General features: G+C 44.1%; 1 protein-coding gene across 4 annotated transcripts in view; it reads left to right on the top strand.

The window, feature by feature from the left end:
- Positions 1–12,472, top strand: part of ctdspl (CTD small phosphatase like) — a 197,405-nt gene that overhangs the window by 118,909 nt on the left and 66,024 nt on the right. For all 4 annotated transcript variants that reach the window (XM_033040824.1, XM_033040834.1, XM_033040853.1 and 1 more), the window contains exon 2: positions 4,729–4,886. In XM_033040824.1, coding sequence (XP_032896715.1) covers positions 4,729–4,886 — 158 coding nt within the window. The remainder of the gene's footprint in view (positions 1–4,728; positions 4,887–12,472) is intronic.

Here is a 12,472-nt window from a genome sequence, read left to right as displayed (position 1 = left end):
GGGTGCCCGCCATGGTGAGGGGCGTCACAGGGAAGAGGGAGGTTGTCTGGAGGTGACACTTAAAATTCAGTGTTTGTACTGTTCATCACTGGGTAGTCCTTTACAGCACCCCATTTGTCCAAGAAAGGTCATAGAGGGCGGAGAACCTCCCTTGTTGAACTTCCAAGATGGGTCAATGGTTGTGGCTGGACAAGAAATGACCTAATGATGCAAATTGACATTGATGTTTCCACCAGCGGGAGAGTGTAGGACCAGAGGCCACAGCCTCAGATCTAAAGGACTTACCTTTAGAAAGGAGATGTGGAGGAATTCTTTTTAGTCAGAGGGTGGCAAATCTGTGTAGTTCATTGCCACAAAAGACTGTTGAGGCCAAGCCAATGGATACTTTAAAGGTATAGATTGACAGATTCTTGATTAGTAAGGGTGTCGGGGGATATGGGTAGAAGGCAGGAGAATGGGGTTGAGACGGAAAGATAGATCAGCCATGATTGAATGGCAAAGTAGACTTGATGGGCCAATTCTGCTCCTAGAAATGATGACCGTGACTTCTGCGGCACCAATCTTGTGTGTAGTTCGGCGTGATATTGAAAACGGTTGTTCTCAGTATGCAGCGAATATGTGCTGTAGATTGCCTCAATAACCACGGCGGTTGTAAACGCGTTAGGAGACTAGGGTTGCACCAATTAATCCATTCACATTTTCACATGTTCTAGGCCAGAATTCAGCAACATCTCTTTGCAATGGACTTTTTTTTTTAAATGAAAGGACATGTCCTCAATATAGCTTTGTCATGATGTGCTCTCCAAGATAATGTGCCAAATTGTTAGAAGTGAATCACTCGAGATCAAGCAAATGGTTAAATATATTCTGAAGTAAATGAAAACAACAAGATTTTATAATGTGTGAATTTTACTGCATGAGCCTCTGAAGTTAGATCAATGCTTCTGGAGCTTTTTGAAATATGCAACCAATTTATAAATAGGACTGCTGGTTTAACTTCTCGGCTCTTAATCAAGTGAGTCTTTGAAAGCATTTCCCCTTCCCTTCTGCTGATTGAGTGTTTCTTTGCCATTTATTGATCTTGGATGGCAGTCAGCCAGTCTGCAGGTCTTCACTGGTGACCTGAACATATTATACGTCATTCAGTCCTCAATGTGCCATGAAAGAATACCACAGTTGTTCTCGGGTGCTGTGGTGATAATGGTACCCTCAACCAAAGCAAGCAAAGCAAACCTAAATCTATCCATTTACAAACTTACTCTCATTCTGTGCACCTTGCCTGCGCTTGTTGCTTTTTCCCACAGCACAAAGTTAGAGATCTACATCTTGAAATGAAACAAAAACAAAATGATAAGGACACAAAGTGCTGGAGTAACTCAGCAGGTCAGGCAGCATCTCTGGAGAACATGGAGAGGTGACGTTTGGGCCGAGACCCTTTTCCAGACTGATTGCAGGGGGAGTGGGAGGGGGGGGGGGGGGGAGAGAAGAAGGCTGGAAAGGGGCTTTTTCATCTTTTTTCCCCCAGCTTTCTACCTCGCCCCCCCCCCCCCCCCCACCCACAATCAGTCTGAAGAAGGATCTCGACCCAAAATGTCACCCAAAGATGTTAACTGACCAGTTGAGTTACTCCAGCACTTTGTGTCCTTTTGTGTATAAATAGAATCTGCAGTTCTTGGTTTCTAAAATAAAAATTGAAAGGGTCAGTCAGCATTTGCAAAGGAAATGGAATGAACATTTGAAGAGAAGCAGCCTGAGCAATATCTCCAGCAGATATACAACATCTGCAGTGTTTTGCTTTTGAGGATCTGAAACTGCTACATTGGAAACCATCGCTGGCATGTGCTTCTATTTATCGCAGCAATGAGTGCGAATCACACTTTGAAGGCAAACATAATATTGGAGGTATCTGCCGTGGATACCTCATGACTGGGAAATGTACAGGAGCGTGAGATCTCTGGTGCCTGGTGGACCATGAGTTATTGCACTGACTATGAAGTTTTCAGTGGATAGAAGCAAGCTGCATCTTGCCCGAATCTCTGTCAGGGTACTTCGACTGTGTGGTACAAACAGTAATGAATTTTGAGATAATGGTCAACTCTTCTCCTCCCCTCCAATCTGCTTCGGTGCAAAGGAAAGGAGTTATGGTCATCCTAATGACGTTAACGCTCCACTTGCAAATGGCTTAGGGATAATTTTATGAACTACATTTAGTCTCTATTGGAATGGTGTACCACAATTGATTTGAGGAAGTATCGAGTGTGTCTATTTTTATCTGCACTCTGAACGTTGTACAGAAATTTGATCTGACTGTTCTGGTGAAAAGGACGTTGAGGCACTGGCGAATATGTAAGAACAAACAGTTCTGTAACTACGCTTGCGTATAAAGATTGAAAAAGAGCTATTTTCTCTACGTCCTGGAAAGCTGGGAGATAATGTGCATAAACAAACCTTTATCAAAGTAGGTGCAAAGATGCTAATCCTATAGTAAGGTAGTCATTAGTACAAGATGGTCACCAAGATATACCACTTGAAATTCAGAAGCAATTTCTTTATCCATGGACTGATGATTCCAGTCCAACAGTTGCATGACATGACTTTCAAAGGAACTGGGTATTATCACCAGTTAGAATGGAATAGTGAGATATGTCTGAAGATGGGTCTCGACCCGAAACGTCACCTATTTCCTTCGCTCCATAGCTCTGCCTCACCCGCTGAGTTTCTGCAGCATTTTTGTCTACCAGGGGGATATGCTGCTCAGGTGAGATGGCTCAAGGAGGTTTTGTGGAGAATAAGCACCAAATTTGTGAGATAGAGTGGAAACAGGCATCAGGTCCGCACTGACCAGCGATCCCCTTACACTAACACTATCCTACACATACTAGCGACAATTTCCAATTTTACCAAGCCAATTAGCCTACAAACCTGTACATCTTTGGAGTGTGGTAGGAAACCAGAGCACCTGGAGAAAGCCCATGCAGGCCACGGGAAGAAAGTACAAGCTCTGTACTGACGGCACCCGTAGTCAGAATCGAACCCGGGTCACTGGCGCTGAAAGGCAACAACTCCACCAATGCGCAGCCATGCTGCAGATTTGAGTATGCTTTGAGTTTAGTCGGTCAACAGTCTGGATTGTGCCATGATGGTCAAGGGAAATGTATGGTTTTGGTTAGTGGCATTGAGGATGTAAAACATTCAACAGTCTGAAGAAACATCACCCATTCCCTTTCTCCAGAGATGCTGCCTGTCCCTCTGAGTTACTCCAGCATTTTGTGTCTACCTTCAATCTAATCCAGCACCTGCAGTTCTTTCCTGCAACATTCTTTGGCAGCTCACTGTGATGAAACACTTGTGACTTTAATGTGCATTTGGACAAGGTCAGTTTTGGGATAAAATGGATTCTCATTCCACTCTCCAGTAACCACTTCAAGAATACAGGTCTTGTGTCATCTAGAAGCACTGGAGCCATTATGGTTGTTCCTTACAGGCTGGACATGGTTAAAGAGAAAGTTAAAATGGAGGCACAAGAGAGACAAAATTAATATGTATTCAAAACTATGAAGGATTTTGAATGAGTAAATATGCAGTCCTTGTTTCCAGTGGAAAAAAGGATTATAAACCAGGGAATATAGACTTGGCAGAACAGGAAGCCCTGAACAGGTTATTATGATCTAGAATGTGTTGACTGCAAGTGGCCATGGCAGGCTCAGTACATTTCAGAAGGAAATGAATGCATTTTGGGGGAATGTGCAGGAGCAGGGAATGGGATTAATTGGGTAGCTGCAAAAGAGAAAATAACTGATGACGGAATGGCCTTATGTTTGTTGTTTACTTGTTGCACGATTTCTTCACTTGGACCAATCTAAGTTGCCTGTAACAATCAATCAATACGTATTGTATTGAATGCACAGATCATGCACTCGCTTGTTTTAGTTTCTCACTCCCATCAACCCTTGGCCCCAATGCATCCACAATGATTTACTTCTAGCTCATGACCTTGCGTGTATTTCTGAGACGAGAGTTACGCAGCATGGAAACAGGCTCGTTGGCCCATCATATCCATGCCAACCAAGGTGCCTTCTTGAACTAGTCCTTATTGCCTGTATTCTGCCCATATTCCTCTCAACCTTCCTGCCCATGAACATGTCCAATTGTCTTTAAAGCAGTGTGATTGCACCCACCTCTACTGCTTCCTCTGGCAGCTCGTTCTCTATCGCCTTCTGTGTGAAAGACTTGTCCCTCAGCTCCCTCTTTCCCCTATGCCCACTAGTTTTAGACTCCCCCCCCCCCCCACAAATCTACCTTGCTGGGAAAAGGAGACGATCTGCCTTATCTATGTCCCCCATGATTTTTCTAAATCTCTATAAGGTCTCCCTTCAGTCTCTTTCCAGAGTAAACTGTCCCAGTCCATCCAGTGTCTCCTTATAACTTGTCCTCTGTTATTGGCTGGTGAATCTGGTGAATCTTTTCTGTACTCCAGCTTAATCTCATCCTTCCTCAGGTTGAACGTTTTCACCCAACAGGTCTGAGCAGTTTTACCTACACAGCATGATTTTGAAAGCTTTGTTAACAAGGAGACCAACTCTTCTCCTCCCCTCCAATCTGCTTCGGTGCAAAGGAAAGGAGTTATGTTTAATAGGGTACCGATAGCAAGGATAAGCAGCCTCTAGAATTGTACTAGAATTAATGCCATTGTTTTTCTTCAGCTGAATGTTGTTCTCTCCATTTCAGTTTCTCAGAGCGGCCTCAGCTTGAAGAAGCAGAGGAGTCGGAGCTTTTTCAGCTCGTTCTTCTGCTGCTTTCGCGACTACAATGTGGAATCGGCAAACATCAACAGCAACAGCAATGTTCAGTCCCCAGCGGTGGAGGAGAATGGGTCGGTCGCTAAGGTGCGTCTTGCTCCTATTAACACAGTGTTGCCGCTGGAATCTTATGTAAATTGCGGCTTGAATGACAATTTATTCTTTCTTTTGCTTCTCAGAGCAATCTTAATTTTCAGAACGGGAGAACTATTTGTGGAATAAAATGATTTCAGATCAGAAATGCAGCATTAAAAAACTGAGGAAATGATCCCGATTTAAAGTTCCTCCTTGCCAAAGCCAAGCATTGCCAGCTCTTCGCCTCGTGATTTTAAATATGTCCTACTATTTGTAAACTAAACATTGCAGATCTGATTCATATATATATATATATATATCCTTTAGCCAACATCACAAAAGCTGGTCATTAACAATTCTTGGGAGCTTGTAGATTAGCTGCTTCAGTTATCCACCCAACCCCAATGCATCCTTCAAAAGTAATTTATCAGCTCAAGAAAATGTGAGGACTTTTTCCCGAGCTACTGGAAGCCATTTGTTCTATTGTGATGGTGCCAACACTTTGTGAGAGCATTCTAAAACGGCTGAAGAACCTCGTCATTGGTTTCCGTGGTCTAATAGGCTTACAGATAGAAAGCACTTACTGATGGAAAGTGCTTTGTAATTCTTAAACCTTCCCAGTGTAAGTTGTCTCAATACTGTAAATCTCCTCTGAACCACAGTTTGTGAGGTTGAGAATACTAATGAATCTGTACTGGGCTTAAATGATTTTTTATGATTCGAACCCAAATCTGAAATCTGTAATTATCACCTATTGAAACTTATTCACAGTTGGTTGGGGTGAAATGGGGAGGTAGTCTTTTTGTTGTTGTATACAGCTTTATCCAACGACTTCCTTTTCTAGCCTGGCGTGATGTATTTTTGAATGTCTAGATATCCAGGTTTCAGTCCACATCCATCAACAATAATGGAGCTGCTCCAGTTCCATCCAGTGTATTTCATCTCTTCAAGTTGCTTCATTGCTTTACTTTTTCTGCAGCTTTGTCTGCATTTATGTTTGTTGTCTTTTGTAGTAATTCCCTCTGCTTGCAACCTCCCTCCCCCAATTTTCGTGTCCTTGGCATGTTTTAAGTTTGTGTTCTGCTTTGCCAGAAGAAAAGATGGTCCAGCATTGACCTCTGAGGTAGAATATCTGGAACTCAACCTTCCATCCAAGTTGTGGTGTTTCCCCATGGGTGCATTTTTATAACAACCACCTTCAGAGAAGTGTGGTACTTTACACCCATCCTTTACTGAAATATAATCCTGAAACAAGTTCAACGTTAACATCAATGTCAAGTGCTTTCATTCCTTTCTTCCTCTCGGTTTAATATTTTACTCGATACAATGTCATCGTCTTATTTTCACTGAAAGAAGACTCGTAGGCCTCCCACAGTATTTCCAAATTGGACTCGTCAGCCTGCACCTCAAATAAAGCAGAGTGTGGTGAAATACTCAGCAGGTTTGGCAATATCTGTGGAGAGAGAAAGTGAGTTAACACTTCAGTTGATGCTCTTTCATCAGTTCAGCTGAAAGGTAGTTGATCTGAAATGTTAGCTCTTTTCTCTTGGGGTGGAAGATTGCAACCTTCATGTGATCCGCCCTGTTTCGACGAATGCAATCAACTCGGCGTGCACAATCAAATAAGATCAAATAGTACAAGTTGTCCAACAACTTTAGGCTGTGCACGCCATACGCAAGAAGAAAAAGCTCTTTTCTCTCCACAGATATTGCTTGATTGACTGAAACTCATCCTGCTCTACAGTTGTTGCTTGACCTGCTGATATCTACTGGTATCAACAACATTTCAGATTTCCATCATTTGCAGTAAATCTCTTTTAGAATCTCAAGATGTCTGGAGTGGGACAAGTCCTCTTTGTGTGTGTGTGTGTGTGTGTGTGTGTGTGTGTGTGTGTGTGTGCGTGTGTGTGCGTGTGTGTGCGCGCGTGTGTGTGCGTGTGTGTGTGTGCTACCACTTAGCCAAGCACAATGGGGGTCACAGCAATCAATCTCTGCCAATTAGCCTGCAGTAGACCCAGGCAAAGAGAGAGGAAAGCCCATTGGTGTGGAACCTTGAGACTGGAATCCTTTCTCCTCTATCCATGAGCCATTCTTGCCACAACCCTCCCCCCGCCCCCCCCACCCACACACTTTGCAGGCTCGTGTGAAGTATTACCACCTGGTTGAGCTCAATACAGGTTGGCATGGATCCATTACTCTAGTTATTTTTATGGTGCAAAATTGTAAGACGACAATTTGGATGGTTGGTTGATGGACTCGACAAGTCAACGGTATGTAGATAAGTGACCTTTTCAGGACCACTTGAGAGAATAAATACAGTGCTCTTCGTTCCCAGTTGGCCAGTAGGATTGGAGTCCAGGAGGAAATGACTGAAGAAGCCACGGCAACAATTTAGGGATAAGGGCACATTACTCATGTCGTTTAGACGCAACTTAAATGGTCCCTGTGTTTGTATTTCATAAAGAAGCTGCACAATTGTCAATGAGTGAACCTTTTGTAATCCAGCATTGAGCTTTGTGATGGGTCTCTTAATAGAACAGTGCACCACAGGAACACTCCCTTTGGCCCTAAAGCAAATGGGAGGTAGCTGGTGTGGCACAGGCTAATGGTCATAGAGAAGGTGGAAGGCGATTTGACTGGTACAACAATATCGTTTGAAGATGTAACATATTTGTGACAAAGAAAGACAGACCCCTTTTGAACTGGTTTGTGTGGCTTGGCTGATTTATCACAGAAGAGGAACTTCCTTGTTGATCTAGCTGTGTAAAGGCTCATCAGTTCCGTAACCACCAATTTAGAAAAATGAGGGTAAACTGCAGAGCATGAGTTGCAGGCTGAAATAAGAACTGAAACATCGCAAGAGCTGTTTATGTTATTCCATCACTACACCATTGCACAAACTGATTCTAGTCACATGTGTTTCGTAACTACAACCAATTTAGCTCAAGTTTAAAAACAAATCCAGGCTGTCAGTTCTGGCATGTCTTCAAAGCAGACTTTTTTAAAGTAGTAGATTGGTGAATATCCATAGATTGGTGAATATCCATAGATATTATTGATAATTAATTTTATTAGGGTTCTGGCAGGCGGTGCTGGCTCGATGGAGCCAAATGGCCTCCTGCACCTATTTTCTATTTTCTATGTTTCCCTTTGAGATTGAAAATTACACGAGTTTCAATCTTGCAAGAGAATCACATGAGCCATCGAGGGCTGAAAATGGACAGGTGATCATATCAGCAGACACAAGGAACTGCAGACGCTGGAGTCTAGGGAAAACACAAAGTGCTGGAGGAACTCTGTGAGTCAGGCAGCATCTGTGGAGGGAATGGGCTGGTGGTGTTTTGGGGTTGGGGACCCTTCTTCAGACCAGCAGGATCAAATTAGCAGGATGTGGCTGGAGGTGTCTTTCAATGATCAACGTTGGAGCTGCAGCTATTGCCCGTATTTTAATCTGAATGATGTGGGCCGAAGGGCCTGTTTCTGTGCCACGACTCGTGTCCGGATGGAAGGGGAATGTGACCAAATTTGAAGAAGGCAAAGGACATGTAGCTGAGAATGCTAAGTAGACTGAAATGTTAAATTACAAAGAGGAATCGATAGATGACTTGAATGACCAAAGCCTCGACAAGTCTATTTCAACCTGGAGTTGTCTCCTTCAAGGTGGATAAAGGATAGCAAAGAGCATTATCAAATGGTGAAAAGTTTGAGTTTCTATCAAGGTACAATGAAAAGCTTTTGTCATGTGCTAACCAGTCTAAAGCTGCAAGCAGCGGAGGTCCAAAGATCTCTGGGCATAAATGCTGGGCAGAATAGTTTTATTTTCCAACGGTGGAGGATTAGGGTGCAAGGGGCTGGAAATTGTGTAGATAGTATATGAAACCCTAGTGGATCAGACCTTGAGACCATGGGCCGATCTGGGCACCCACCACAGAATAGCTGGATTGAAAGGTATTATCTATAAGGAGATGTTGGATAAACCTTGATTGTTCTGAAGCATTGGAGGCTGAGGGGAGACCTGATAAGTGTATAAAATGATGCGATGCAGAGTTTAGTTTGACTACAGTCAGGAGGGACACAGTCAGAACCTTTGTCCCAGGGTAGAAATGTTGAGTGAGCACAGCTTTAAGATGAGAGAGGCAGAGTTTAAAGTAGATGTACGGAGCAAGTTTATCTACACAGAGAATGGCAGGTGCCTCTAACCTCCTACCAATGGTGGTGGAGATTAACATCATGTTCGGCATAAAAACGATGGGTCACAGGGCCTGTTGCCACGCTGTTCTGTTTTAGATTGGAAGGGCCTCACAGATTTATTAGTGATATGGCTGGGGGTACAGTCTAAAAATAAGAGCCATTGAAGTTGGAAAGGCCTTGTATATAAAGAGTGGTATATGTTTTGTAACTCTTCCATAAACAACAATTGATGTGGGGTTCTTTGATCATTTTGAGACTAACAATTTTTGGTTAATTTACGTGGGATTATGGGCGGCACGGTGGCGCAGCGGTAGATTTGCTACCTCACCGGGGTGCTGTCTGTACGGAATTTGTACGTTCTCCCTGTGACTGCCTGGGTGCTCCAGTTTCCTCCCACACTCCAAAGATGTACAGGTTTGTAGGCTAATCGGTTTGGTAAAATTGAAAATTGTCCCTAGTGTGTGTAGGATAGTGTCAGTGTGGGGGAATCGCTGGTTGGCGCCGACTCAGTGGGCCGAAGGGCCTGTTTCTGTGCTGTATCTCTAAGCTAAACTAAACTAATTTTGCAGCCAGATCAGTCATTGAATGTCAGACAAGTTCACAAGCAAAATGGCCTTTTCCTGTTGCTCTTAATACAGTTGGTTTCTGAATACAAGTGTTATCACATTGTCCTGTGATTTTATCCACACAAGTCAGTTTACTGTAGCTATAGTTGCTACCAAATCTCATTCCACTTTCCAGGCTGTCCTTCAATATCCTTAATTAGATGCCAGAATACTTTGTTCACAAATGCACTGCTTGAAAAAGGCGACTTTGTGCACATTTATTTTATTATCCCAGTTAGTGTTAAACTGTTAACATTCCCTATATCTATCCAAATGACAAATAATTAAAAGTATAGATTTCAATCTTGTTCACTTGGTTTTTAAGAAGGAACTGCAGATGCTGGAAAATCGAAGGTACACAAAAATTCTGGAGAAACTCAGCGGGTGCAGCAGCATCTATGGAGCGAAGGAGATAGGCAACGTTTCGGGCCGAAACCGAAAGGTTTCGGCCCGAAACGTTGCCTATCTCCTTCGCTCCATAGATGCTGCTGCACCCGCTGAGTTTCTCCAGCATTTTTGTATACCTTGTTCACTTGGCTGTTTACTGATGTTCCAAAGTTGAACTGAAATGAATACGATTAGCAATGCAATTCTAACTTCAGCAGAAATGAAAAAGATGCATTGCACTTTAATTTGTTTCCACCTCTCTTGTGAAAGAACAGTGAATAAATCTTGCAGCTGAACCGAACGCACCACCAATCACACTGAGATCTTTGCTCTTTCAAAAAGAAAGGATGCCATGTAGCAATAGATTTGACAGTGGATAAAAACAAGGGATAGAACAAAAATAACATTGGCTTGGTCTTTTATTAATTTTGTGCAAAGATTTCTTGATTAAACCAATAACACGGATTAAGGTTTTTAGAGAAGGACTCTTAGGATCTCAAAAGCATTGGGGAAATGAAACACAATTAACCTTTTACTGATGCATTAGTTCCTGTGCTTTATTAATAAATGATTTGAGAGAGAGAGCTTTGTGGCATTGCCTGTTGTAACTCCAGTCTTTCCCCGGGTGGAAAAATCAAATATTAGAGGGCCTAGCTTTAAGGTGAGAGGGGCAAAATTTAAAGGAGATGAATGGGGCAACGTTTAAAGTAGATTTTGAGGCTCAAGTTCTTTTCATGGAGGGTGGTGAGTGCCTGGAACGCACTGCCAGGTTGGTGGTTGAGTCGGATCCAATAGTGGCATTTAAGAGCTTTTTGGATAGGCGCGTGGAGGGATATGGATCACGTGCAGGTAGATACAAGTTAGTCTTAGCATCATAGGTAGAAAAGAAATGCTGGTGAAAATCAGCGGGTGAGACTGCATCTATTGAGAGAAGGAATAGGCGACGTTTTGGTTCGAGACCCTTCTTCAGACTGATGAAATAATTTGAAATAATTTAATTGCCACACAACCAAGGTCGGTGGAATTTGGGTTGCCAGCAGCGGTACAATAATAAAGAACACAACCACAATAAAAATTTTACACAAACATCCACCACAGCATTCATCACTGTGGTGGAAGGCACAGAGCTTGGCCAGTCCTCCTCCATTTCCCCCCGTGGTCGGGACCTCCACCCTCCACAGCCGTTGCTGCGGGCGTCCAGATGGTAAGGGACAAAGTCAAAGTCAAGGTGAGTCCAGGATCGGCTCTTCCCAACCAGAGTCCGCGGCTTCAGGCTGGTGTAGGCCGCAGGCCGGCGGTCAAAGTTTTAAAGTACCTGCCGTGCCGCAGCCGGAAGCACCGCAGACCGCAGGGCCGGCGGTCGAAGCTCCCCTCCAGGGGAGATGATAAGTCCATGCCGCACCCGCGGTAGAAGTTGGCCGCGGGCTGGCGGTGGAAGCTTCTTCTTCCCCCCGGGTCCTCCAAGAGGGATCCCGGACTGTAGACGCCGCACCAGCTGGAGTTCTGCAGACCGCTGCTTCAGGCTGCCGGCTGCCGCGGGCCAGCGTAACGGAGCGCTCCCCTCCAGCGAGGTCTCACCCGCTCCGCGCCGAGAGTCCACGCTGTGCCCGCCGCTGAAGCTCCGGGCGCGTCTCCGGGAAAGTTGGCGCCGATCCATGCTGTTAGGCCACGGGGGAGGCGACCTGAAAAAGTCGCCTCTCCATGGAAGAGGCGGCCGAAACGGTTTCCCCCTCACCCCCCACACTTAACACACAAAGAAACATTAAAAACAGACTTTTAAACACACTAAAAAAATAAAAAAAGTTGAAAAAAGACGGACACGCTGCCGACAGGCTGCTGCCAGTGCAGCGCCCCCTACCGAACCCAAGATGTCTAAAGATGGCATCATGTTCGGCACAGACATTCTTCTTGTGCTGTACCGGTGTGTGTTCTAAACTTGGATCATTTTCTCGAATATTGAAGGTTGAGTGGAAACCTGATAGAAGTATATAAAGTTATGGGAGGCATAGATAGTGTAGACTGCCACAACCTTATGCCCAGAGTGGAAATGTCAAATACTAGAGCTGTAAGGTAAGAGAGGCACAGTTTAAAGGACAGATGTGGGGAAAAGATGCTCTGCCCTCTAGTATTAGATTTTTCACCCTGGGGAAAAAGCTTCTGGCTGTTTGCCCTAATTTGTTGGAGGCATTGCAGACTGCGAAGAATGCTTTCAGAAGATACCGTGCAGGTGTAGATCAGCTGCAGAAATGGGTAGAGAAATGGCAGATGGAGTTAAACGCAAGCAAGTGTGAGATGTTGCACTTTGGGTGGAATGTTAGGAGAAAGTAGGCAGTTAATAGCAAGACCCTTAACAGCATTGATGTGTAGAACTTGGAGTCCAAGTTTGTGGCAGCACGAGTAGATAGGGTGGTTAAA

This window comes from Amblyraja radiata, chromosome 2 (genome assembly GCF_010909765.2).
Source record: "Amblyraja radiata isolate CabotCenter1 chromosome 2, sAmbRad1.1.pri, whole genome shotgun sequence".
Taxonomy (NCBI): domain Eukaryota; kingdom Metazoa; phylum Chordata; class Chondrichthyes; order Rajiformes; family Rajidae; genus Amblyraja; species Amblyraja radiata.
Note: the sequence above shows the minus strand (reverse complement) of the source record. Positions and strands in the feature narration are given on the sequence as shown.